Source organism: Thamnophis elegans, chromosome 10 (assembly GCF_009769535.1).
Source record: "Thamnophis elegans isolate rThaEle1 chromosome 10, rThaEle1.pri, whole genome shotgun sequence".
Taxonomy (NCBI): Eukaryota; Metazoa; Chordata; class Lepidosauria; order Squamata; family Colubridae; genus Thamnophis; species Thamnophis elegans.
This window is the reverse complement of record NC_045550.1, coordinates 60,568,676-60,595,979: the sequence shown is the minus strand read 5'-3', so window position 1 is coordinate 60,595,979 and position 27,304 is coordinate 60,568,676. Positions and strand designations below refer to the sequence as shown.

At 41.0% G+C, this 27,304-nt stretch overlaps 1 protein-coding gene across 1 annotated transcript in view; it reads right to left on the bottom strand.

The window, feature by feature from the left end:
- USP13 (ubiquitin specific peptidase 13) overlaps window positions 1-27,304 on the bottom strand; it is a 113,226-nt gene that overhangs the window by 11,951 nt on the left and 73,971 nt on the right. The window contains 6 exon segments of the mRNA XM_032225993.1: window positions 5,802-5,924; window positions 7,470-7,558; window positions 9,155-9,329; window positions 10,224-10,377; window positions 13,293-13,418; window positions 24,521-24,614. Of these exon segments, the coding sequence (XP_032081884.1) occupies window positions 5,802-5,924; window positions 7,470-7,558; window positions 9,155-9,329; window positions 10,224-10,377; window positions 13,293-13,418; window positions 24,521-24,614 (761 nt within the window).

The following is a 27,304-nucleotide window of genomic DNA, read 5'->3' as shown; positions in this document are numbered from 1 at the left end:
TGAGCCACTGCATCCCTCAGATCTATACTAGTCTCCCTTTATTTCTTTGTTCGTAAAACATAAATTTAACAAAAAAAATAGTTTGTCGCGAAAACGACTTCCTGCGAAGGCTCCTAGATTGGGACTGAAAGGTGAAAATGGAAGCAGTATGCTCCATCCCATAATTGGATAGACCAGTTTGCCCTGACAGACTGGTCCCACCGGAGAGAAAAAAACACTTATGACCATTGCAACATCCCAATGGTCATTCGATTTCCCTTCAGATGCTTAACAGCTGACTCATATTTATGATGGTTGCCGTGTTCAGGAGTCCTTTTGCGAACCTTCTGACAAGCAAAGTCGATGGAAAAGCCAGATTCGTTTAACAACCATGTCGCTCATTGAACAACTGCAGTGATTCGCTTAGCAACTGTGGCAAGAAAAGTCATAAAATGGGACAAATTCACTTAATAATTTTTTCCACTCAACGACATAAATTTTGGGCTTCGTTGTGGTTGTACGTTGAGGAGTACCTGTAATTGGTTTCTTAATACAAATGTTGTAGCTTTGGCTTGCAGCCTTTAAAAAAAAATCATAACCACTGGAGACAGCATCTGATGGAGGTGCAAATTAAAACAGAAATTACTCAGATTCCTTTTCATTTCTTGTACAATGACCATTTCAAAAAATGATTTTGCAAAGAGTGGCGCAGTGGTTACAATGTAGTATTGCAGGCCACTTCTGCTGGCTGCCGGCTGCCTGCAATTTGGCATTTCGAATCTCCCCAGGCTCAAGGTTGACTCAACCTCCCATCCTTCTGAGATCAGTAAAATGAGGACGCAGGTTGTTGGGGGCAGGAGGGTGACTCTGTAAACCACTTAGAAAGTGCTGTAAAAGCACTGTGAAGCGGTATATTAGTCTAAGTGCTATTGCTGTTAGTATAGGAACTGAATATCAAAAGGAAGAGCTGTGCAAATTCTTGCAACAGTCTTTGCACTGTTTGAAGAATAGCAAAGTCAGCATTGAGAGAAAGTGCTGACCCAAATCACGCCTAAAAGCAAAAGTGACAAAGGTTATTAGGCTGTACAGACATCAGCTGAAGCCTTGGCTGTTCTCCATGCAAAACAGCTCCCAAAGCTAAACTATCCCAGACCTTTTCTTCTTTTTTTTCTTTTTTGCAATTCTGTATTTTAAAGGTCACACATATTGATGGAGCTCCTGCACTGAAACCATCCAGTCAGGGCAAGCATAAATGATCAGGTGAAGCAGCACCCTCAATCTTCAGCTGGGTTAAGTAATGGTTGGGTCTTAAATACAATTAATCATCTAGGGGAGTCTGTAATTATGCACAAAGGCAAAATTATGCTGCAGCGTAATGTCAGAAAATCTCGATCTCTGTTCTAGTCACACTTTTAGTTTCTAGTTCTCATTAATGTAAAGCTAGATGTGAACCAAAATTGATATTATTCCTCCTCTCTGTCTTTCTCTGTCTGTCTGTCTCTCTCTCTCTCTCTTTCTATCTGTCTGTCTTGGTCTCTCTCTGTGTCTGTGTCTGTGTGTGTGTGTCTCTCTCTGTGTGTGTATGTGTGTGTCTCCCTCTTTCTGTGTGTGTATGTGTTTCTCTTTCTATCTGTCTGTCTTGGTCTTGCTCTGTCCTCTGTCTCTCTTTGTCTCTGTCTGTCTGTCTCTTTCTCTCTCTTTCTCTGAACAACAAGGAAAAATGACAACTATGGATCTTATCTATAATTTTTGCCAAATTCCTATATTGTGAAATCAGGAGATGTTCCAATCGAATAAGGTTGCTCAGTGTCCCAGACTTGATTTTAATACAGGTAGTCCTTTGAGCCCAGAATTTTTACCAGAAGCTGAAAAAAAAATGGTGAAAATTATAGTCACATGACTGTGGGATATTGGAAATGGCCATGAAGGTGAGTTGACTGCCAGGCCCAAAATGCAATCGTGCATGACTCTGTGTGTGTGTGTGTGTGTGTGTGTGTGTGTGTGTACATATGTGCATGGACAATGTAACTTCAAATCTGGGTCATAAACAGCTTTTGAAATGTCATAACTTTACCAGGCAAAGATGAACTTGTGATTTATAGTTTTGATGATTTGAGATAGATTTATAGAAAGAATATTACTATGTAACCTTAGCAAGGTTCAAATATATTTGTATTTATTGTTTGTACAGTGCAGGGCACTGCACACCAGAACAACTAGACACATGGACAGTTTTTCCCTGAATGCCATCACTCTGCTTAACAACTAATTCCCACAACACTGTCAAATAATTTACTAAGACTGTATTACTATTCTTCTTCTCTTCCTTCCTAGTACCTCTCTCCCCACTTATGACTATAACCTTGTTGCTTGCAACTTCAATTTATATTGTTTTTATTTGTTTCCTAATACAATTTGATAGCTTATTAGTAACCTTGACTATCACTAAGTGTTGTATCTTTTTATTCTTGATGAATGTATTTTATTCTCCTTATGTACACTGAGAGCATATGCACCAAAGACAAATTCCTTGTGTCCAATCACACTTGGCCAATAAAGAATTCTGTTCTATTCTATTCTATTTGCTATGAAGAATATCTAAGTCATTTCTTTATATATTTTTACACTCTTTTCTATTTTCTTCCATTTTTTTTCTTTTCTTGCACTCATTATTTATATCCCCCCTTTTATTATTTTTACAAATAATTCAAGGTGGTGAACATACCAAAAATTTCTTCCTTCCCCTATTTTCCCCACAACAACAACCCTGTAAAGTAGGTTGGACTGCGTGAGAATGGCTGGTCCAAATTTACCCAGCCAGCTTTCATGTCTAAAGCAGAATTCACAGTTCTCTAATTTCTAGCGGGTGTCTTAACTATTAGCCCACATTTTATTTCTTCCTTTGTCTTCCTTCGTCATGCTTTACATTAGTTTAAGGTAAAGGTAAAAGTTCCCCTTGCACATACACTATATTGCCCAAAGTATTCGCTCACCTGCCTTTACTCGCATATGAACTTACTGTAAGTGACATCACATTCCTAATCCATAGGGTTCAATATGACGTTGGTCCACCCTTTGCAGCTATAACAGCTTCAACTCTTCTGGGAAGGCTGTCCACAAGGTGCAGGAGTGTGTTTATGGGAATTTTTGACCATTCTTCCAGAAAAGTATTTGTGAGGTCACACACTGATGTTGGACGAGTTTACGTGGCCTACCACTTCGTGGCTGAGTTGCTGTCATTCCCAAACACTTCCACATTCTTATAATACAGCTGACAGTTGACTGTGGAATATTTAGGAGCGAGGAAATTTCACGACTGGATTTGTTGCACAGGTGGCATCCTATCACAGTTCCACGCTGGAATTCACTGAACTCCTGAGAGCGACCCATTCTTCCACAAATGTTTGTAAAAACAATCTGCATACCTAGATACTTGATTTTATACACCTGTGGCCATGGAAGTGATGGGAACACCTGATTCTGATTATTTGGATGGGTGAGCGAATACTTTTGGCAATATAGTGTATGTGCTAGTCATTCCCAACTCTAGGAGGCGGTGCTCATCTCCGTTTCAAAGCCAAAGCCAAAGATGTCTCCATGGTCATGTGGCCGGCATAACTAAATACCAAAGCCGCACGGAGCACTGTTACCTTCCCACCAAAGGTGGTCCCTATTTTTCTACTTGCATTTCTACATGCTTTCAAACTGCTAGGTTGGCAGAAGCTGGGACAAGTAACTGGAGCTCACTCCGTTACACGGCGCTAGGGATTTGAATCACCGAACTGCCAACTTTTTCTGATCGACAAGCTCAGCATTTTAGCCATTGAGCCACCGCGTCCCTAGTTTGGGTTTGGAGGAACAAAATAATGAAAGAGGCTGTTTTCATCATATCAAAGTTTCAAAGGAGCATTGGATTAGCAATGGCAAAACAAAATGCTGATCCCTTGGATTAATCCAGCAAACCTCTTTGGTTGCAAAAATTAATAAAATAACATTTAAACCAACTATGAGAATGTGGAATAATCCAAGATAGGGAACAGCTCTCTCCAGAGTTTTAAAAGTTCTTCAAATATCTCAACACAGACCCAGGGCAGGTGGAAAGTTAAGGAGGAGAAAGGCACCGTTAAATGAAGAGCTCTCGTGCAATTTGTAAAGCTTTTCTGTAAGTCGCAGCAAGTAAGCTCAGCCATTTTCAAACAAAAAATAAAACCAACATAAAGAAATGGGATACATACGCTCCATGAAATGGTTCATCATGCCATCTGAAAGTCAAGAAAGTAAGTTAAAGGAGACTAAAGTATTTTGGAATGGAAGGAAAATGGAAATTGGCCGGTTCTGCATTTGGTATAAATGCTAGAGCATCATCCTATAACTTAAAAGAGTGGTGTGGTGGCAAAGAGGTGGAGCTCTTGCCTCACAATCAGGAGGCCATGAGTTCAATCCTAGGTAGAGGCAGATATTTCTCTCTCTGGGCACAATGAGAATATATCTGCTGAAAAAAACCCTCTGCATTAGCAACAGGAAGGACATCCGGCCAGTAAACACTCCCTTCCATTCAGTTGCCCAGACTCCACCCCCGCAAGGGATTATGAGGTCAGTAAAAGAAGATGATCACTCTATAACTTTTTTAAAAAAATGTTCTTTGTGGTTCTATCTGGTGTTTCCAGGTCTGCCATTAGCAAAGTCATTACCTATTCCACTTTGGAAGTGGTAAGAATTATAACTTAAACCAGCTGGATAAAATATTATACTGGGAAGCCCAAATAAAACACTTTGACCTTTAGATAGAATTGAATTTTTCCGGAGTCCAGCTTTTTCTAGAATTGAATTTTTCCGGAGTCCAACTTTTTCTAGAATTGAATTTTTCCGGAGTCCAACTTTTTCTAGAATTGAATTTTTCCGGAGTCCAAACCACTTTGGCAGAAACTTTTCTTCTGAGGAGTTAAAAGTAATGCCTATGCCTCTTTAGTATATATGCTTGAATTCCAATCCTGAAAATTGTGTTTGTAGACAATCCATGAATTGCACACCTTCCTTCCTTAGAGGGGTTGAGCTGCTTCCTTACATCCAACTCTCCTGTTAGAGTTTCCATGACTCTACCCCACCCCCCACTCCAGACAGGAGGTAGTGGTGGGTTTCAAAAAAATTTAGAACCTCTTCTGTAGGTGTGGGAGTGGCTTGCCACTCTTATGATTTATCAGTTGTTGTTTGCATCTTTTTATTAATGATTGTAACTATGATTTATGATATATGGCCTTCTGGACTAGAAGACCTCAAAGGTCCCTTCCAACTCTATTCTGATTAACCTATCACTTTGTTGTTTATATGTACATTGACAGCTTATGCACCGGAGACAAATTCCTTGGGTCTGCAATCATAGTCAGCCAACAAAGAATGCCATTCTATATACTTGTGGTTTTACACGTTAATTGACTGCCACGATGCAGGACAATTATATTGTTGTCCTTTGAATAGATTTCCTCAACTTTGGCTCATGAGCTCCCTTTCTCTTGATCTTCAGCCTGCTCCAGTTCAATCACACCTTTGACCTAAAACAGATACAGAACATGCCAAATCCACCAAAGCAAGCATGACCAATGGATCTCCATTTACACCAAAGAACCATGTCTTGGTTCCATCACTGCCTGCTTTTCTTGCCAACAAGACTCCCAGGGATCATGTTGTAGCTTGGCATCCATGAAGATGATCCATGCGAACAGGAAAGGAGGCGAAATGACAAGGGAACAAAAAAAAGAAGATCAACTAACAGTTGTGGTGGAGAATGGTGTGGAGGTAGGAATCCTCATGGTAGTAGGCAGTACCTTTGGGGTCATCAGGAATGATCACAGGTGGAGAGATGTCTGGAAGTTCCTCCTCTCCTGGTTGAAAGCCCGTTGCTCGGAGGTGAGTGATGTCTAGAAGGTCTGGCATGTCTATAGAAACATCTGCAAGCAAAAGAGCCAAGGTGGCGCAGTGGTTAGAGTACAGTACTGCAGGCTACTTCAGCTGACTGCTAGTTCGGCAGTTCAAATCTCACCGGCTCAGGATTGACTCAGCCTTCCATCCTTCCAAAGTGGGTAAAATGAGGACCCGGATTGTTGGGGGCAATATGCTGACTCTGTAAACCGCTTAGAGAGGGCTGAAATCCCTATGAAGCAGTATATAAGTCTAACTGCTATTGCTAAAAGGATAAATGGGAAATTAAGGACATTATTTGGAAATCATCCTAACTGTGAAACTATAGAAAGTCTTTAACAAAGCAGGAAGAATAACAGCCCTGGTAGCACACTGGTTAGAATGCAATATTGTAGGCAAACTCTGCCCAAAGCCTGGGGTTCAATCCTAATGGGGTTCAAGGTTAAATTACTCTCTTTACTTCCCTTCAGTAAAATGAAGACCTGGATTGTTGGGGGCAAGATGCTGACATTGTAATCTGCCCAGAAAGTGCTGTAAAGCATTATGGGGTAGTATATACTGTAAGTCTAAGGATTATTGCTAGTGCTATAAGAACAATGAAATTATACAAACCTATCCAGAGAGAATTCCTACAATCTATTAATGTGAACCAAAGACGTGGCAAAATAAAGATGCTTCTATTTTTTTGCATAATGCAAGCTATTCTATGTAGCTTGGGAAAAGCATATTGCAATGCATGGGGCCACCACAAAAAAGGCCCACCACTTAATTCAAGTTTCTGTAGGGTTTATATTCCTTGCAGGCCACTGGTCATTTGCATCCTTTTAGAGGGAGTAGGAATGGATTTCCAGCTAACAAAAATTGCAGACTACAGGAACCAGGAGCACTGGTGATCTTGAGGACAGAGATAAATCTCCAAGTGCTTCAATGACCCTCTAAAACAGGGCTGACAAACTTGCGGCCCGCAGGCCAGATATGTGACAGGCTGCCCATGCCCGGTTTAGCAAAGTGGGGGGAAGTCCCGCTACGTCACACAACAATGCCATGACGACACGAGTTTGACACCTCTGCTCTAAAAGGATGCAAATGACCAGCTCTCTGCAAGAATATAAATCCTTCCATTCCCCACTATCTTGCCAGAGCTGAGGAAGCTTCTTGGGTGAGAATTCTATTCTCCAAGGGACCTGAGTGTAGAACAAGAAGCAATGGGTGGAAACTAATCAAGGAGAGAGAGCAACTTACAACTGAGGAGAAATTTCCTGACAGTTAGAAGAATTAATCAGTGGAACAGAAATTGCCTCCAGAAGTTGTGAATGCCCCAACACTGGAAGTCTTTAAGAAGATGTTGGCTAGCCATTTGTCTGGAACCATATAGGGTTTCCTGCCTAGGCAGGGGGTTGGACTAGAAGACCTCCAAGGTCCCTTCCAACTCTGCTATTGTATTGTATTGTATTGAGAAGCGGAAAGTCCAGCTGCCTCCTGAAAAAGCACCTTTGGGACAGTCCTGGAGTAGATAAACCTTACAAATGAACCCAAGGCAATTCAACAGGGAAGGCCGCCATCAAAATACATACCAAGCTTCTTAGGGATCCAGTCCAGGCCAAAAGTAAACTTCTTTATCTGAACCACCAGGTATTCAGGAAAGGAAGCAAAGCGAGACGTTCTGGAAGTGTAAAGCAATTCCATGTGAAATTAAAAGATCCAAGGGAACTCATAATCAGAAACTTCATGATTTTAACAGAGCAGCGGAACTGCTCTTATTAGATCATACACAAATGCCCGTCCCTTCCACTATTCTTTTCTATGGCAGCCAACCGGATATGTCAAGCCGAGGTGGCGCAGTGGTTAAATGCAGCACTGCAGGCTACTTCAGCTGATTGCAGTTCTGCAGTTCGGTGGTTCAAATCTCACCGGTTCAAGGTCGACTCAGCCTTCCATCCTTCCAAGGTGGGTGAAATGAGGACCCAGATTGTGGGGGCGATATGCTGACTCTGTAAACCGCTTAGAGAGGGCTGAAAGCCCTATGAAGCGGTATATAAGTCTAACTGCTATTGCTATTGCTATGTCCAGAAAGCAAAGAAACACAGGTAGTTCTCATTTAACAACTGTGTCATTTAGCAACCACTTGCAATTACAATGGTGATTTTTTTTTTTTTTTAAAGTAACTCTACGACCAATCCTCCCATTTAAAACCGTTGCAGGTCTGCAAAGAAAAGGAAAGCTGAAGTCAGATAATAAGCACAGCTGGGATTTCACTTAGCATTTATTAATTGAATTGCTGCCCCAAACTGTCATCACTAGAGCAAGATCCCTCTCCCACTGCTTCTCCAACCATCTGGTAAGAGTAAGATACCTTATTTTATTTATTTATTTTTACCAGATGGCTAAGCCAAAGTAACAAAGTGTCAGAGTACAATCAGTTTTAATATATATATATATTTTATAGCGTATATTTTGTAGTAACTGAAATCCTCTCCGGAAAAAGCAAAATAGGAGAAGATTCTCTTCATTCCAAGGAAAGACCCAAAGCTCACAAGACTGAAGAGTAAGCAGAAAATGTGTAATTGTCAGTGTGTATGAGAGTTCATGACTTGGCAGAGACATGGTAACAAGGTAAGCCAATGAATAGGCATAGCAGTTAAGTCAGCCAATGAGGGCTGTTTGGAAACTGAAACAGTATTTGCTGGAGACAGCAAGGAGCCTAAGCGTGGCTTAGCTCTGGAGCTCTGAGTCTGTGCTGAGCTCTAAACTAGTCTGCTGCTCTGAACTGAAACTGAAACTGTTCTCTCCTCTGCCTGTGTTTGCTTGTATTTGCTACCACATTGGAAAATCTATTTTTGGTATTGTATATTTACTTCATGAGTTATATTATATATAAAGAGAAGTTAATGAATCCTGTTGAATCAGTAACCTGTGTGTGCTTTCTGGATGTGATTGCTGCAACAAACTCTGACAGTAATGCCACTACTTTTTACACTACTTAGAGAACAAATGACTAACTGAATGGTCCTAACAGAGCTTTGAAAGTAAATGGAGCTATTTATGGATTTGCTATCTCAGAAGACACAAAGAGTAGGAAACAAAGAGGAATCAGCCTAAAATTCCTACGTAGCCAAGAGTGAGCTAAGTTCAACCTCCCTTCACTGACCATTACCTAACTCCAACCAAGGGCTAACTGAACAATATTCCCGTGCATGGGCATAATTAGTGATAAATCAGTTGAATTGGACCTGATCTTTTGTGCCTGACACATACTCACTTAACGCCAGCAGACTTGGCTTGAAGGGCACTGCTCCAAAAGTCTTCTACATTTTCTGGTTCTGTAAAGGCCTGGAGACAAGCACTGAAAGGGATCCTTGCCCGGACCACCTCTGGTGGGGGCTTCCTTGCTGTTTCTGCTTCTCTTCTCTTCAGTTCATAAGCAATCAGTTCATCTAATCGGAAGAACAAGTGATATTGAATAAACGCCATACATCTGTTGAAACACCATACATCATGGGAGGTGTTCTGACCCAGCTCCCCAAACACGGCAAATCCTCTGAAGTTAACTCAAAGATTCCTTCATTAGGAGCGCCAGGACCCCCGGCAAAAAGTTTCTCTCCCCCCACAGCAACAGGTCCGTCTGGCAGGGAGATGAATAGTTGTGTACCACATTTATTCATCTCTTCCCCCTGCCTTTTAACTCCAGAGCTAGGGTGGGGCTTCGCTAGCAGCGGTGGCTGTTCCTTCCCAAGGACCAGCCCAAGGATTTCCATTGCTCTCCTCTCCTCTGCCTTCTGGCATCCATGTGTCAGGCACTGGACCCAGCTGTTCCTCCTCTTCCTCATCAGCCAATTCCAGACCTGGGGGCTGTTCACTCTCCATCTGAAGGCTGACAGACAATCCAGGCTCGCTCTGTCTGTCTGTCTGTCTGTCTGTCTGTCTGTATCTGTCTCTCTCTGTCTCTCTCCCTCCCTCCCTCCCTCCCTCCCTCTCTCTCTCTCTCTCTCTCTCTCTCTCTCTGACAGCTCCATTCTCTCTTTCCCCTCAGAGCTCTTAGGTTGCCTTGATGCTGACCCTGACTCCCATGCCTCCTCATCTGATTCAGTTGCTGGAGGGGCCGGCAACAGGTGGCTTCATTTGATGGCCAGTGAACATGAGAAATGGCTCCCCTGACAACATTTTGCATCAAAGAGTAGATCACGTGAAATGACAGTGTCTGACTTTGTTGCTGAATCCGTAGCAGAGTGTTCATGACGCAAATCATTCATGCGACTGAACTGGGACTTCCAAGGGAACGCCTGCCTGAATTATATCTGAACGACAGACAATTCGTACACGGGCTTTACCTTTGTTTATTGCAGCTTCCATTGCTACAGGCAATTGCATGAGATATTCCACCCTCTCTGTGTACCGTACTTTTCTGGTTTGGCAGCACTGGGTCCGTTCTTCAACCAAGAACCGGAAGACATCGCTGGGGTTTTCCGAGCCAATTCGGTTTCTCTGAAAATAAAAATAAAAATCAACACATAAGCAAGCAAGAGCCGAGGTGGCGCAGTGGTTAGAGTGCAGTACTGCAGGCTACTTCAGCTGGCTGCTAGCTGCACTTCGGCGGTTCAAATCTCCCCGGATCAAGGTTGACTCGGCCTTCCATCCTTCCGAGGTGGGTAAAATAGATTGTTGGGGGCAATAAGGCTGACTCTGTAAACTGCTTTGAGAGGGCTGTAAAAGAGGTATATAAGTCTAAGGGCTATTGCTATTGCTCTTTTGATTGGGAGTTGCCCAGAATTGGTTATGTAATGGATGGCTACATATATGTTTGAGGGGTCCTTGGTGCTCTCTGAGCTTGCTTGTTTCCTTGCAGACATTACACTAACTAGGTAACATCATCAGTAGGAGGCGCGGGGCAGACTGCCTGGCAGGGTGGGCAGCGCTGCACCCAGCCGGTGATGTCGGCGTCCATAGAGGGCTACCAGACATAGCCGCGGCCGAGGGCCTTCATGCGGACTATGCCCGGGTGACCCTCAGTTTATATTCTGGTGTCTTGCCTGTCTGTGAAGGGGGGGGGGGGCGGTCTTAAGGATTCTCTGGTTGGGATGTTTGCTCTTTGGCAGTTTCTTGATTGGGGTATTGCTCATTTGATTTTGGTTTGAAGTTGACCTTGGAATTAATGTCTACGCCCTCTGGAAGCCGGAAATGGATTGTTTCCGAACTTCCGGTCCGGCTGTTGGGCCCATTTTTCACTGTGCCCAGGCTCCAGGAGTTTTCCTGAAGCCTGGGGAGGGCGAAAATTCTCCCCGTGGGGGGGGGGGGGTGTTCATGGGTGAATGCCTGGGGGATTGTGCACACATGTGCGGGGGGGGTTACACGTGCATATGCAGGTGGGCGGCGCACATTGCATTGTGGGGCATGCTTGATTATCCCAGGCCATATATAGCTAGCATTTCCAAGACAATAATATACTAGCTGGGAGCAAAATTGTAAAACCCAAACAATTCTAATGCTACCATCCCAAGCCTTAGTAAATCAGAATTAAGGCACGTAGTGAAAGTCCCACAATTTCTACCACCCGGAATTCTCAAAATCCTAATTGAGGATATTGAATTTTTTTTTTTTTTTTTAGATATCTCATGCTGTGGAAAGCTGTAATGCCTTGTCAAATTACACTTCCATGATTCTGGAAATAGATACAGTACATCTCTACCTCTGGAGATACTTAGATTAAGGATTTGTGCGTAGGGGAAAATATTGCAAAAAGCACTAGGGAAGTAAACCGTAGCTTTGTATTCTCCACTGGGGGAACAAGCGCTTCAAAGATATCAGTCAGCATTTAACAGTACAGAAGTTCCCTCTCTGTTAAATGTATACTGCTCGATTTTTCAAAAAACCATTGTGTACGCAAGCCAATGAAAGTTTCATAACTCAAAGGCTCATTGATTTCAGCAGAGAACTCCGAGTGAAATCAATAAGGGTTGGAAATGCTTAATATGATCTGGAATATATTCTGCGTTTGTAGATCATTTATCAACAAAAGGCATCCCACAAGTGACCTCTTTATGGTTGTCTTGAGTTTTGCAATAAACCTGATCATATACCAGTATGAAATAAGGGCATTTGTGTTGTGGTCTGCCAGCAGCCTGCGGAGCTGGCAGGAGAGTCGGACAGTGAGGAGGCTGGGGAGGAACATGGGCCAGTCCTGAGGGTTAAGGAAAGCTCAGATGTGGGCTCTGCGCCGGAGGCAGAGAGGAACGAACTGGGAGTGGAGTTTTGCAGGAAACAATTCATCCATTGGTATGGAAAGTTATGTTTGTGACAAGCTCTGTGCCAAGTTTTGCTTTGCTCTGTGTTTGGACATTAGTTATCTGGCAGCACTCCTAATGAGATAAGGTGCGTGTGGATAAACATTCCTTTGAAAGACTGTTTGATAAGCCATGCAACTGTGAATGAAAGGAATTCACAGTCATGTAAATAAAAGATGTTTTTGAGGGACTAAGACTTTGCTTTTGCTTTCTAAGGAAGCCTGGGTCAGAACAATTTGAGAATTTCTACTGCAAACCTCCCCATAGGATTGAATATCACAACCTATCACAATTTGAAAGACAGGTAGTCCTCAACTTACAACCAAGTTACAATGGCACTGGAAAAAAAGTGACTCAGGATTGTTTTTCATTCTTATGGCCATTGCAGCATCTCCATGGTCACCTGATCAAAAATTTGGGTGCTTGGCAACTGGTTCGTATTTATGACGGTTGCAGAGTCCCAGGGTCGAGCGATCATCTTTTGCGACCTTCTGACAAGCAAAGTCAATGGGGAAGCCAGATTCACTGAACAATTGCGGCAAGAAAAGTAGAAAAATGGGACAAAACTCACTTAACAAATGTCTCAGCAACATACATTTTGGGCCCCATTGTGGTTGCAAGTCAAGGACTACCAGTTTAGTGTAGGATTTCTTTATATCTCAAAATTGCCTACCCAACGGGATGCCCTTTCTTGAAAAATGAATGTCTATAAATTGAGGGTTACACCTGTTTTCTCTGTTCTGAGGCATGCTAGTCTCGTGCATGTATACATGTATAGAGGTGGAAAGGGAGGGAGGGAGGAAGGGAGGGAGGGAGGGAGGGAGGGAAGAAGGGAGGGAGGAAGGAAGGGAGATTTAGAGAGATTAGTCTTCCTTCTTGTCTATAATAAAGCAAGGCATCTATCAGCACCAAGTTCTTGAAATTTCTTTCAGTTGGATCCTATACTTGCTTTAAACCTCTAGAAGAATTTAAAATAATCAATGTCCTTGACCAGAAACCTGACAGTTGGTACCACATTTATCTATAAATAAAACTTCTAAATGTTTGTGCAAGATTGGTTGATATTATCTTTTTTGCTATTTATTCATGCAATAAAAAAAGACATTAACCTTTGCTCACCTCTATCAGGTTGATAAGGTGCAGGAAAAATTCTAGTGCATCTTGTTGCCGACTGGAGGAGAATTCGGGGTGCCCTTTGCTTATAAATGCTTTGAACATGCGTGGAGAAATACCATTGTGCTGAGGCTGAAACACAAAATGAGGAGGAAAAGAAAAGGGGCTAAATACATTTTTGAAATATATTTCTGAATAGGGCAGTAACAATTATGAACCTTTATTTTCAGTAAGTCTGACAAAAATCTATTACTTTCATTTTCTCCACCCCGCGCCCCACCGAAAACGGAAGGAGAGAGGAGAAAAATTGCTCTGACGCTGCTAGATTCTGGTTTTGTTAATGAAAAGATGCACATTAGAATTCTGTGGGTGAACTAGAGCTGTTGGCAGGATAGACTCATTATAAGTGTGACAGTAGTTTATCATCCTTGCAGAAAATGCCATTCAATGTATGGAGCTCCATATACATATGTTCATTCATCAGTTTCTTCACGGCCTGCGCACTCTTTCAGTGTGACAGGTGGATAGTGCAAATACTGATTCTATCTTGCAGATTCACAGCATGCCATTTGCATTCTTAGTGGATAATGGTAAATAGATTGGACAAAGCAATTAAAGTATTGAAGTGGGCAAGAGATGATGGATAGATTTTTCGTTTTTGTTGTTTTGATTTGCTTCTCTTTTCCTCTCTCTTTCCTTTCTTTCTTTTTTTTCTTTCTTTCTTTCTTTCTTTCTTTTTTGTAGGTAGGTGACATGATTAGAAGTTAAGTAGGATAGAAAAGAAAATGTTTTTTTAACAAAGGATGACATGATTAAAAGTTAGAATAAGAGATAGAAATAAGAGAAAAGGAGAAATTAGTATATACACTTTTATATAAAAAGAGCAATAATAAGAAAAAATATGGAATAATTGAATAGTGACAGATTGCAACTTTATTTAAATATGTATTACTATTAGAAATATATAAGTTGGTTGAAAGTAATAACTATGACTAATGCTATTAGTTTTATTTGTATTAGAATGTGTGACACCCAGATGCCACACTGTTCATGCAATATGTTTGTAAAAAAATTAAAAAAACTTATATTAAAAAAAAAGATTGTACAAACCAATGAGGAGGATAGATAATGAAAATCAATTATTAGAGACCAAGGTCCTTGATTTACAAGAAGAATTCGGATCAGAATTTCCTTTGAGAAGCAGAGAGCTTGTTAAATCAGTCACCCCTGATTTTATGACCTTTTTGGCCATGGTTGTTAAGCAAATCATTGCAGTTGTTGAGTGAATCGCATGGTCATTAAGCAAATCTGATACCTGAGAATGAATCTGGCTTCCCTCATTGACTTCGTTTGTCATAAATCATCTAGGAAGGTTGCAAAAGGTGAACATGTGACTCCCACCCCACCCCACCCCAAAACATTGCAACCAATCAACTGGAGTAGACCTAGAAGGGACCATGGAGGTAGAATAGAATAGAATAGAATAGAATAGAATAGAATAGAATAGAATAGAATAGAATAGAATAGAATAGAATAACAGAGTTGGAAGGGACCTTGGAGGTCTTCTAGTCCAACCCCCTGCCTAGGCAAGAAACCCTTTATCATTTCAGACAAATGGTTTTCCAACATCTTCCTAAAAACTTCCAGTGTTGGGGCATTCACAACTTCTGGAGGCAAGCTGTTCCACTGATTAATTATTCTAACTGTCAGGAAATTTCTCCTCAGTTTTAAGTTTCTTGTCTCCTTGATTAGTTTCCACCCATTGCTTCTTGTTCTGCCCTCAGGTGCTTTGGAGAATAGCTTGACTCCCTCTTCTTTGTGGCTGAGCTATTGGAACACTGCTATCATGTCACCCCTAGTCCTTCTTTTTGGGTCTTCTAGTCCAGCCCCATGCTCAAGCAGGAAACCCTATGCCATTTCAGACAAGTGACTGTCCAGTGTCTTCTTAAAAACTTCCAGTGATTGAGCACCCACAACTTCGGATGGCAAGCTGACATTGTAAATTGTTTTGACCCCCTCCTCCGTCCAGTAACAAAAGCCGAGACATGCTTAATGAGGATGTCCTTTAATAACAAGACCAGAATCTTGGTGGCTGAAAGCCAAGTAAACAAACAGATAAGGACCTTGGCAGCAAGGCCGACAAACCTTGGCAGCAATTCAGACAAACTCTGGCAGCAATCCAGCCTGCCAAGTTAGTTTCTCTTTAGTCAAAGCGTTGACTTCTGCAAGAAGGGCGTGACACAAGCAGTCTTTTTTACAGTCTGGAGAGGAGCCTAATGACAAACAGCTAAGCGTAATTGCCTCCTGTAATTACGTAGTTGTTCTTGACGCCGAATAGCTCTTTGACAGTGTGCATCCCGGAACAACTCACTATTGGTTTCTGGATCACTCTCCCTTGTCTCCTCCCCACTGATCCAAAGCTCAGGCGCAACCTGGCGGCCAACCAGTCTCTCTGCGCCCTGCTCGGAGTTGGAACCCTGTCCAGGGTCCTCCACATCCTCTAGGGCCAACTCATAGGGCCCCTCACTGTCAGAGTCTGGTGGCAGCTCCAACGGCTCCTGCTGGGCCACAACAGTAAATTATTCCAGTTGAGACTGTGGAAGGCGATGACAGTCGTAAGTGCAAGAAATGGTCTTAAGTCACATTTTTCAGTGTTGTTGTAACTTTGAACCATTACTAAACAAGTAAATTGGTTGTAAATTGCGTTTGGCAAGGAAAATGGAGTAAATGAGTACAGCAAGTTATATATATATATATATATATATATATATATATATATATATATATATATATATATATATATATATATATATGCCCCTGCCCCCCCCACCACTACCCCGCTGGGCAAAAAACCAAGATCAAGTAGGTGAATTGTGCACTTCGATAAAAAGTCTGTTAAAGGCAGGAAACAGAGAAATTCAAGTTGTGTCATTGCGTTGTTTTGTTTCTTGGTGACTTTCGGCTTTTGCCAGAATTGGAATAATTTGTTTGTTTGTCCCTTCATCTCTCACGCATAACTCTCTTATGCACCCATACACACAACTACAATGCTTAACATGCCTCAATCAACAATGTATTGTTTAAAAGCTAATATACTATAACTACTATATCTCCACTGTTAGCTAATGGAAATTCTCCTCTTTCAGGCCATTCATTTGATTTCTTCCCGTCTTAAACTTATGTTTTAAGGAAAGCAAAGGAGATTAAAAATGAGAAACATCCATCCACCTATCTATCCATCCTATTTCCGTCTGTCTGTCTGTCTCCATCCATCCATCCATCCATCCATCCATTTATCTATCTATCTATCTATCTATCTATCTATCTATCTATCTATCTATCTATCTATCTATCTATCTATCTATCTATCTATCTATCTTTGTTTTCTTTTCTTTTCTTAACTATCCTTTCTCTGAATTTTCTATCTTAACACCTTAAGGGGGGGGACAGATATTCCATTATGGTCAAGTTACCAACCTTCCAAAACCTGAACGTATTACGACAGGTTTCAGCATCCGGATGACTATCTATGCATATTTATATACAGCAATAGAAAATTCTGGCCATGCCTTCCTCGTCAACAGTTGCAAAACAGCTTGGCTAAAAATAAGCTGGGTTGGATTATTCAACCTTTCACACAGATAATTTAGGCAGGAGGCACTCCGTGACGTCCAACATGATATTAGGATAACTCTTTATAAAGTGCCTTAACAGACGTACGTGTAAGCTGTATACCATCCACATAAGTAAGAAGGCTATATTTATAGAGATGTAGTCAATGAGAAGAAACAAACACCCTGATCCGTTATGCTTTCGGCCTATGAAAGATATGAATTCAATTTGGGGGGAACCAGAAACATCCCGATGTGGCAAAGCAGCAGCTGCCAAAGCTTTTTGACAGGGGTGTCCAGCCTTGGCAACTTGTGAACTTCAACTCCCAGAATTCACCAGCCAGCATGGCTGGCTGGGGAATTGTAGAAAGTTGAAATCCACAAGTCTTAAAGTTGTCAAAGTTGGACGCTCCTGCTCTATGACACTTCTACCCATTCTGGTGGTCTGAAAATCACAGAAGTAGAACACATTTGCAATGGAGTGCCAAATTTATAATTCTCCCTTTGCAAGTAGAACATAACAGGGCCTCTCACAGGCTGAGAGCTCAAGCATAGAGGCTCTGCCCACAACTGATTGTCACACATCTTGGAAGAGGGAATAAACTCCAATTCTTTCCTGTCTTTCAGAACCATCTCATCCATTCAATAAGTTGGAAATGTGCTAAATATGTATTGTTTATTGACTGAGACTTTATAAGGACAACTGATCTCATTTGGAGGCTAAAACATATAAAGAATGGTTGCTGGAACTGCGTATGTCTAGTTTGATGAAAAGAAGGACTAGGAGAGACATGATAGCAGTCTTCCAATATCTCAGGGGCTGCAACAAGGGAGTCAAGCTGTTCTCCAAAGCACCTGAGGGCAGGACAAGAAGCAATGGGGGGAAACTAATCAAGGAGGGAAGAAACTTAGGACTAAGGAGAAATTTCTTGACAGTTAGACTGCCAGACAATCACAACTTCTTTAATCTCTCATCAGAGGACTTACTTTCTAGGGTTTTTTTGTAAAACGTTTTTTATTTTTCCTTTCAAATTCATTCTTAGATATACATTCTTATAGTTGTTATTTAACATACTGTATGTCAATTCATATCATTTGAGTCCCCCTTTGGGGGAAAAGGGCGGCAAATAAATGAAATAAACATTCAAACATAAACATTCTGCCTATATATTTACATTTTAATATTTTCTTATTTCCCCTCCCCCTATATTAATCATGTGTCATCTGAGATACTTATTTCATGTTTTGTTCCTTTTTCTTTCTATTTATACCTTTTTTCAAACCACTTGTAAAATTGCCCCCATGTCCTGTAGTACACCGATTCCTCTTTGTCCTTTATTCTCAATGTCAATCTGTTCATTTCTGCGCAATCTAATATCTTCTTTATTACTTCCCACTCCGAGGGGATTTTGTCTGCTTTCCAGTTTTGTGCAAATACAAATCTGGCTGATGTTATTATTTCTACAATCAAATATGAATCTTCTTTTCTGTATTCCTCTGGTAGAATACCCAATAAAAATATATCTGGCTTAAACTCTATGGGTTTATGTATCATTTTCTCTAAGCATGTTTGTATTTTAACCCAAAAGCTTTTTGCATCCCTACACATACACCACATATGATAGTACGTTCCTGGCAATTGATGACATTTCCAACATTTAGCTGATTTATCCTTAAACATTTTTGCTAATCTTTCAGGTGTCATGTGCCATCTATAAAACATTTTATATAAATTATCTTTATATGCTGTTGACATTGTCAGATTATAACTTACTTTTTAGTTTCTTGACCATTGGCCCTATCTTTCCCTGCACCAGTTTCTCTCAATCCTTCTTAAAATATAGTATCCAGAACTGGAGAGAATATTTTTGGGTATTCTCTGGATCCATCTTTTTCCCCTTTTTCACTTCATCACTTCTCCAAGATATCCCAAAGGCAGAATATCAACATTCAGCCTATCCGTAAGCAAATTATTAGGACAGGGGTCAACAACCTGCCACATGTGGCTCTTTCATCCCTCTGCTGTGGCTCCCTGTCGCTGGTCAGCTCCACAATTGAAAGGGCTTTTGGTTAGGACAGATAGGGGAAAAATGCTAGGAGGAGACTCTATGGTGGGGGAACCGGACTTTCAGTCAGCTCCAGAACTGAATGGGGAGCTTCTGTTTAGGACCTTTGTGGCTCTTTGAGTGTTTAAGGTTGCTGACCCCTGGATTAGGACTTGGATGGGGAACACCAGCGAATCCCAAGGCTGGAGACTAAATAGGTAAATTTTAAAAAAACTTATGTGATATTGCCAAGAATGTTTCATGAATGGGTTAGTGGCCCCTAGGGGTTGACTGCGACATGGAGAATTTTAAAGTTTTGTGTAGGTTTTTTTTGGCTGGGATATTGAATAAATAAAGAAAAGCTGCTATTACTCATTATTAGAATGAAATTGTCACTGTCATCATTTTCTCACCTCCAAATTATAGGCATTTGGTCTTTCATCTGTCTTCAGAAAATCTGCATAGATCTCTCTCTCTCTCTCTCTCTCTCTAGGAGGTCTTTAAACATCTTTGATTTCATTCAATATGCTTTCACTGACCTCTTTTTAGGACTTCCAATTTTGGGTCTTCAAACAAGTCCAGCACAGAAATCAAAGAATGCACAATCAAAATAAAATGCAATCAAAGGAGCTTTCAGAAAGAGCTTCTGTTTTAACTCTTGACCTGACATTCAATCACTCGCAGAATTTGCCTTCTAGGCGAAGAAGTTTGGTTGATTAACCTACTGATTCAAATTGCAGCCCTCCATAAATATCTCTCTCTCTCTGTTTATCCATGTAGCTTTTCCCAGAAGAAAAAATATCCTCAGTAGCTCATTAGCTACTGCTTCCCCTGTATCTGTTACACAGCGACCTTTCCTTTATAAATATGCCATCTGTATCTATCTATGAAAAAAGGTACATCAAAGAAAAGAGAAAAAATAAAGCCAGTGGTAAGATGGGTGTCTAATAAAATTTAATCACTTAATTAATTAATGACAGAGAGAGATAGACAGGCAGAAAAAACCAAGCAAGCAAGCATCCTAGAATTTGTTCCTTTTTATAGATTTAAAGTAACTGAATGCACTGAAATGTTTTTTTAAAAAACCACGAATCATTAATAGCAATAGCAATAGCAGTTCGACTTATATACCGCTTCATAGGGCTTTCAGCCCACTCTAAGTGGTTTACAGAGTCAGCATATTGTCCCCAACAATCCGGGTCCTCATTTTACCCACCTCAGAAGGATGGAAGGCTGAGTCAACCCTGAGCCGGTGAGATTTGAACCGCCAAACTGCAGTTAGCAGTCAGCTGAAGTGGCATGCAGTACTGCACCCTAACCATTAAAACCTATGAATACTAACAGCAACATTCAGCAGTACAGTATAAATCATAAAATGAGATTTACATGAGAATTACAGTGATTTCTAGCCAAGCAATTAAAGACATCGTTACAAAAACCAAATTCAAATTTCAGAAGCGATACCGGCTTGTAGAAAGTGTTATAAATAGTTCTGGAGTTGAATTAAAGTCTGGGTTAGATTTTCTCAGGAAATATAGTATGATGGGATTTTTTTTAAAAAAAGGTTATGATTGTTTGACACCCCACCCCAAGTCACTTGTTGAAATGCGCACCCATAAAAACTGAATAAAATAAAATAAATAAATCTCATTTTAGAAAGAGAGAGTTAAGAGGTGAAGTATGAAGGTCTGCAATGAGTTTCCATATTTAGGGGTAATAAAATCTTGCCCGGAACTCACAGGCTAACTAGATGTAAATATTATGTCAATGGTCTCTCAGTAAACAAAGCTTATAAAGTAGGGCAGGCATAAATAGCTTCCTATTTCATTCTTAACCCAGGCCAGGACTTTTAAGTACAATACGAGCTCAGTGTTGCTTTCTGTAGAAGAAACAGTGGCAGAAGCTAGGGGTGGAGTCAAAAGAAGAATCAGCCTAAAATCTCTACATAGTCACAAGTGGACTAACTCAATTCCCCCCTCTTGAATTCCACTGGCCCTTATCTGGCTTCAATTTAGCGTTGACAAGATTCATGTGCAGAGGCATCATCTTAATGAAATAGAAGGTCAATCTTGATGAAATAGAAGTCCTCACAGCTGTGAGTTTGGACACCTGCATTCTGGCTTCCAAGAGGTGGCATAAGGTTGGGTGCATGCAGTAATCAATGACTCTTTGAAGCATCATGGGGTCCTGTGATCACTATTTGCAACCTTCCCAGCCAGCTTCCGACAAGCAAAGGAGCAAAGGAGAAAGCCAGATTCACTTAACAACCAAACGATTCACTTAACAACGGCAGTGATTTACTTAACCACAGCAAAAAGGTCATAACACCAGGTGTGACACAATTAACTGCCTTGCTTAGCAATGGAAATTCTACTCCTGATTTCAGTCATAAGTCAAGGACTGCCTATAAAGGAATCTTCTCTTTTCTGGTCCCATGCTCTTATGGTTGGTCAAAGGCCTCTTAGGAAATAGCCTGAAGTTCTGTCCATGCATTGGTTAATGGTTCGTTGTGACAGAGGAGTGGTATCGTCTGTCATGAAGCCATTCCTGAACCCAACAGCATTGGACAACTTCAAAAACAACAGTCAGATAAGACCAGCAATAAGTCCAGGCCAAGAAAATAACTTGAGAAAATGTCACCCATCTCCAATTTTCACGAAGTTGAAGTAAGGGAGGAGGAAGTGCATGCAAGACTTGAAAGATTCTCTTACTACTATATAAAATACCGACCGATGTAAGCGGTGGCGCAGTGGTTAGAATGCAATATTGCAGCTACTTCTCCTGACTGGTGAGATTCGAACTCTGGCAGTTCGAATCTCACCAGGCTCAAGATTGACTCGGCCTTCCATCCTTCCGAGGTCAGTAAAATGAGGACCCAAATCGTTGGGGGCAATCGGCTGACTCTGTAAACTGCTTAGCGAGGGCTGTAAAGCACTGTGAAGCGGTATATAAGTCTAAGCGCCATTGCTATTGCTATTGGTTCCTTAGTCCAATGGTTTGACTCTGTTGGACATGTCTCTAAACTCCAGTTTGGAATTTCCAGCAGAGGAACAGTTTGTGCTAAACAGTTATGGCTGTTTTGCAAATAGAAATGTATTTATATTTCTTCTCACCCTTCTCTCCCAGCCCTTGTTCAAGAGCTGCAAGAGGTGCATCGGTGGCATAAGTACAGGTAGCCCTCAACTTACAACCATCTGTTTAGTGACCATTTGAAGTTACAACAGCACTGGAAAAAAAGTAACATAGTTTTTCACACTTATGACCATTGCAGTTTCCCCATGGACGCAGGAACAAATTTCACCTGCTTGGTAACTGGCATGTACTGTATATTTCAGAGAATAAGACGCACATTTTTCCCTCAAAAAAGTTGGCGAAAATCTGGGTGCGCCTTATATACTGAATACAGCATTTTTTGCCTCCTGAAACCCCGCCCCCTTTGCAAAAATGGACGTGCAGAGGGTGTGGGAGGCTTGCAAAGTGCTCCTGGGGGCTAGGGAGGACAAAAATGAGCAAAAACCAGGCAGTTTTTTCTTGTTTTTGCCCCCTCCCCAGCCACCAGGAGCCTTCTACAAGCCTCCCAAACCCTCTGCACGTCCATTTTTGCAAAGGGGGCAGGGTTTCAGGAGGCAAAAAATGCTGTATTCAGTATATAAGGCGTTTTTTTGCAAAAAAATGGCCCATTTTTTCTAGAAAAGGGCTGTTTTTTGCTCATTTTTGCCCCCCACCCCCACCCCCCAAGAGCACTCTACAAGCTTCCCAAAGCTCTGCAGGTTCCCTTTTTCTTCTTCAAAAAAACAAGGTGTGCAGAGGGTTTGGGAGGCATGCAGAATGCAAAAACATTTTTTTTAAAAAAAATTACCTCTTCAAAATCATCGTGCGTCTTATACTCCGGTGCGTCTTATAGTCCGAAAAATACGGTATTTATATTGGGATCACATGATCCCCTTTTGCGACCTTCGGACAAGCAAAGTCAACGGGGAAACAAGATTCACTTAACAACCATGTTACTAACTTAGCAACTACAATGATTCACTTAACAACTGTGGCAAGAATGGACATAAAACGGGGCAAAACTCACTTAATAACTGTTTTGCTTTGCAGTGGAAATTTTGGGCTCAGTTGTGAATATATAAATGGAGGATTACCTGTATTTTACTAAAGTAGAGGGAATGAATGTTTGGCCCAATTTTTTTTTTCCTTTGGTGTGCATTTTGCTAGTTTCTGTTGCAATAAGTTTGCTAAGCTTCTTAGAAACATATTGCATTTATTCTATTCAATATCCTATCAAAATTGGCAGAAAATCATGTTGCTGTTATCCAATATCTGGATATCCAATTTTAGGGATGCTCTCTTGAGCACTCAGAGAGTCATATACATTTTCTCCTGCCTCGGCCTAACATTTGAACAAAGCTATTGTGACATCGCATAACAGCAGAGTTTAATTTTCAACTCTTTGAAGGTCCAAAAAAATAATTCTCTCTTGAGCTTTGCAAAAGTCCATTGTCAACATCCAAGAAAGGAAGCCCCCAACTTCAATTAGCTAGAGAAAAGGTACTTTTACTGGATATGAAAACAGCAAAAGTGAAGCAAGATCTGAGGCAAAAAGGAGGAAAATTGTACATATCAAAAGTTACACAAATCCCTCCCCCCAATTACCCCGGCCCAATGGCCAATCTCCAACCCCCAAGGATGTCATGTGAGGTGCATCTTCAGGTGGCCTCATTCAGCTGGTATGCAGAGACGGTTGGCCCTGACCAAACCCAAACATGGACCTTCAGCATGCGCAGAAGATGGTGAGAACAAAACGCCCTTTTTTGAGATGTCTCCACCAGCACGCTTCCCCTCCCAAATACCATGCGCCCCCTCCCTCCCCGTTACTATGGCAGCTGATAGCAATCAAGCTAGAGGCTGACATCCATTATGATTATAAGTCATAACAGTCATGTGACTGAAACAATTTTGCGACTTTTGTTTGTGCTGGTCATTAAGTGAACGCAGTGCTTGGAAAATTAACACAGTTAATAGTTTGTTATGGGCACGGTTTTGCCAAAAATCAGATGTCCCAGTTTTGAGCAAAACTATTGTAATAGAGGGTCATGTGACCACAGGACACTGAAAATGGCTTTCAATGCGGCCATGTTAAAACCTGGCTATTCCGGCAGGCCTGGGGCTGTTGACCTCATTGTTGAGATCCAGCCCTGATCATAACGAATGTATGTGTGTTGATTTTAACCTGTTTTTTATTTTTTATTTTCATTTTTTATTATTTTCCTTCTTCCTTCGTTATAAGCTGCCCCGAGTCCTCCGGGATTGGTCAGCCTATAAGTCGTACCAATAAATAAATAAATGTTGCCAAGCACTCAATGTTTGGTCATGTGACCATGAATACCTTTGAGGGTGCATCATAGCTTCCAAGAATCATTAAGCAACTGGTCATAAGTTGAGTAATATCTGCGCCAAAATTATAAATAAAAATTCAGCTATGATTTTCAAGAGACAATTCTTTCACTAAAACAATGATGGTTGTTCTCATCTGTCTTCTATGTAATTCTCAAGCAGAATATGGTGGGTCAAATACCTTGTGTTGTTCCTTCATCACATGCTCGATGAGCTCAGATTTCACTGGAGGTTTCGAATACTGGCCTGAAAGAAGCCCATGTCCCAATTTAGCCCTGCAACAAGAGAGAAGGGAGAGGGGAAGAGAGAGAAAGCATACCAAAAGTTACCCACTAAGTTGATAAAAGGGAGAAAGGACAGGAAGAGGTAAGTAAGTTTAAATCACCCATCTGTCAACAGGAATCTAATCTGGACACATCAGACATTACCAAGAAGACTCAAGTCTCCTCAAGTCCCAAAGGTGCTTTTCTTTTCTTTTTTCTTTTTTGAGTTGGAAAAAAAACTTTATTGAGAATTTAAAACATACACCATATTTTTTGGAGTATAAGACACACCAGAGTATAAGATGCACCAAGATTTTGAAGAGGTGAAGTTTTTAAAAAAAGTTTTTGCACTCTGCTGACCTCCCAAACACAGCCTGTTTTTGGCAAAAATGGGCCCATTATTTTTTTTTTAAAAAAGGGCATGAATAGCCTTTAGGAGGCTTGTAGAGTGCTCCAGAGAGCTGGGGGGGGGCAAAATGAGCAAAAAATGGCCCATTTTTAATGAAAATGGGCCCATTTTTTTCTCAAAAAAAGGACATGTATAGCCTTTAGGAGGCTTATAGAGTGCTCCTGGGGGCTGGCGGGGCAAAACTGAGCAAAAAACAGCCTGTTTTTCGCTCATTTTTGCCCTCCCCAGCCCCTGGGAGCACTCTGGAAGCCTCTTACAGGCTCTGCACAATCATTTTGGTGAAGGGGGTGGGGTTTCGGGAGGCCAAAAAATGCTGTATTCAGTGTATAAAACACACTTGGATTTTCAGCCTCTTTTTTGAGGGGAAAAAGGTGCGTCTTATACTCCCCAAAAATATGGTATCTTTAAAAAATACTTTTGTATAAGTTACAATCCTTTTTGACTAATAACATGGTACTAAGAGGAAATTTCAATCACCCAAATAGAGCTCAAAGCAGAATTGTTCCTTCTGGAGATTATTAAGGGAAAGTATACAAAAGAGATAAAATATTTAATTTTGTACATAATTACAGCAGCGAGAATAGCACTCGCACAGTGTTGGAAAAGTGATACCATGCCGACAGACTGTTTGATAATTCAAAAGATTCTTGATTGCACAGAGATGGATAAACTCACTTTAGAGTTAAGGGACAAGGAAGACTCAGAATATTATAGAGTTTGGGAAAACTGGTATCAATGGATAAATAATAGGAACATGAAACGTACAGTTAGAAACATAGGTGTATAGATATAGGAATAATTAGGAATGTATAAAAATGGATTTGAATAGTAAATGGTTATGTTAGTACCAAAGGTGCTTTTCAAAGGGCAAGTGGATTTTCTTTTTCTTTCTTTCTTTTTTGATTTGCTTCTTATTCAGGAAGCTTCTTTGGTTTGGATAGAATGGTGGGGAAGAGAAGGATTTATATTCTTTGGTTGCTAACACTCTGAAGGTTCATCTGAGAATATCTCAATGATTCTCAGCTTTCTGGGACTTTCTGTGTCTCATTGAGGCCACTTGGGGATTTCTCTATACTCTCAAGAGTCTCCTCAATCGGAGGGAAAATAGGTGTGGAACTTTGTTGGTTGTGAAGGACTGTGTTGTAGTCAGAAGATACTATATTGCCAAAAGTATTCGCTCACCTGCCTTTACTCGCATATGAATTTATTGTAAGTGACATCCCATTCCTAATCCATAGGGTTCAATATGACGTCGGTCCACCCTTTGCAGCTATAATAGCTTCAACTCTTCTGGGAAGGCTGTCCACAAGGTTCAGGAGTGTGTTTATGGGGATTTTTGACCATTCTTCCAGAAGCACATTTGTTACGTGGCACGAGGTTACATGGCCTACCACTTCGTGGCTGAGTTGTTGTCGTTCCCAAACACTTCCACGTTCTTATAATACAGCTGACAGTTGACTGTGGAATATTTAGGAGCGAGGAAATTTCACGACTGGATTTGTTGCACAGGTGGCATCCTATCACAGTTCCACGCTGGAATTCACTGAGCTCCTGAGAGCGACCCATTCTTTCACCAATGTTTGTACAAATAGCCTGCATGCCTAGGTACTTGGTTTTATACACCTGTGGCCATGGAAGTGATGGGAACACCTGATTCAGATTATTTGGATGGGTGAGCGAATACTTTTGGCAATGTAGCGTAGGTGGTGGTGTATCTCTTCTCTAGAGGGCCATTCAACTTTAACATAAATGGCTTCTTTTGAGCCACTTTCAATTTTTTTTAAATAAATTTATTTATTGTACATTTTTCTTTATAATACATCGCATTTCCAGTTTTGTTAACAGCAGTGTACTGGCTGTATCTAGTCCTTTTTGAGTATACATAGTTTTATACACACTGACTATAACCAATATTTTCTTAATCCTACATTTACTGTATAATCTCTTAAATACATAATGTTGTATGTCATAGTTATAGACATTATTTTCATAATTGTACCATAGCATTCTATATATTTATCTCTCTCCTTTCTCCTCTCTACTTTCTTCTCCTCCCTTTTCCTCTTCTCCCCTCTTCTTTCTCTGCTTCTCCACTTCCCTCTCCTTCCCTCTGTCCTACTCCTCTCCCCTCGTCCATTCTCTCCTTTCCCCTCTCTACTTCCTGCTTCTTCCTTCTCCTCCTCTCGTCTCCCCCGCCCTGCTCTGTTGAGCCCCTCTTTCAAACCAGTGGCCCTCCCTATCCAAAATGTGGATTTTCCATCTTCAAGAGTGGCCTTTGTTTTTCAAATATAGA